The 322-nt window shown below is 46.6% G+C and overlaps 1 protein-coding gene across 1 annotated transcript in view; it reads right to left on the minus strand.

Moving 5' to 3' along the window:
* LOC119586615 (NUAK family SNF1-like kinase 1) overlaps positions 1–212 on the minus strand; it is an 18566-nt gene extending 18354 nt beyond the window's left edge. Inside the window, exon 1 of the mRNA XM_037935362.1 lies at positions 115–212. Within this exon, the coding sequence (XP_037791290.1) occupies positions 115–212 (98 nt within the window). The remainder of the gene's footprint in view (positions 1–114) is intronic.
* Positions 213–322: the final 110 nt, after the last annotated feature.

Below are 322 nucleotides of genomic sequence, written 5' to 3' on the forward strand. Positions count from 1 at the left end.
TGAATCAAACAATCACAAAAAACACACACACAAAAAAAAACATTCAAAATAGTAATTACAAACACGCCCGAGCAAAAGCAATAGCCGGCGCCCAGTCCTCCCTCAGGTACTCACCGCTGTTTGAGTTTGTGTCGGTGGGAATGGAGGCGCACCCCGGCCGTGTTCTCCATTCCGCCCATAATGTTGTTGATCGCTCCTTCGGATACCACCATCTTGGCCTGCAACGGAAGGAAGGTCAAAGTCAGCGAGGTCATTGCAGGTTGTTTGCTCATTTAGTTTTATATTTAAGTATGTGGGTGTGTATTTCGAGACACTTGTAGGC

This window comes from Penaeus monodon, chromosome 21 (assembly GCF_015228065.2).
Source record: "Penaeus monodon isolate SGIC_2016 chromosome 21, NSTDA_Pmon_1, whole genome shotgun sequence".
In the NCBI taxonomy this organism is placed as follows: domain Eukaryota; kingdom Metazoa; phylum Arthropoda; class Malacostraca; order Decapoda; family Penaeidae; genus Penaeus; species Penaeus monodon.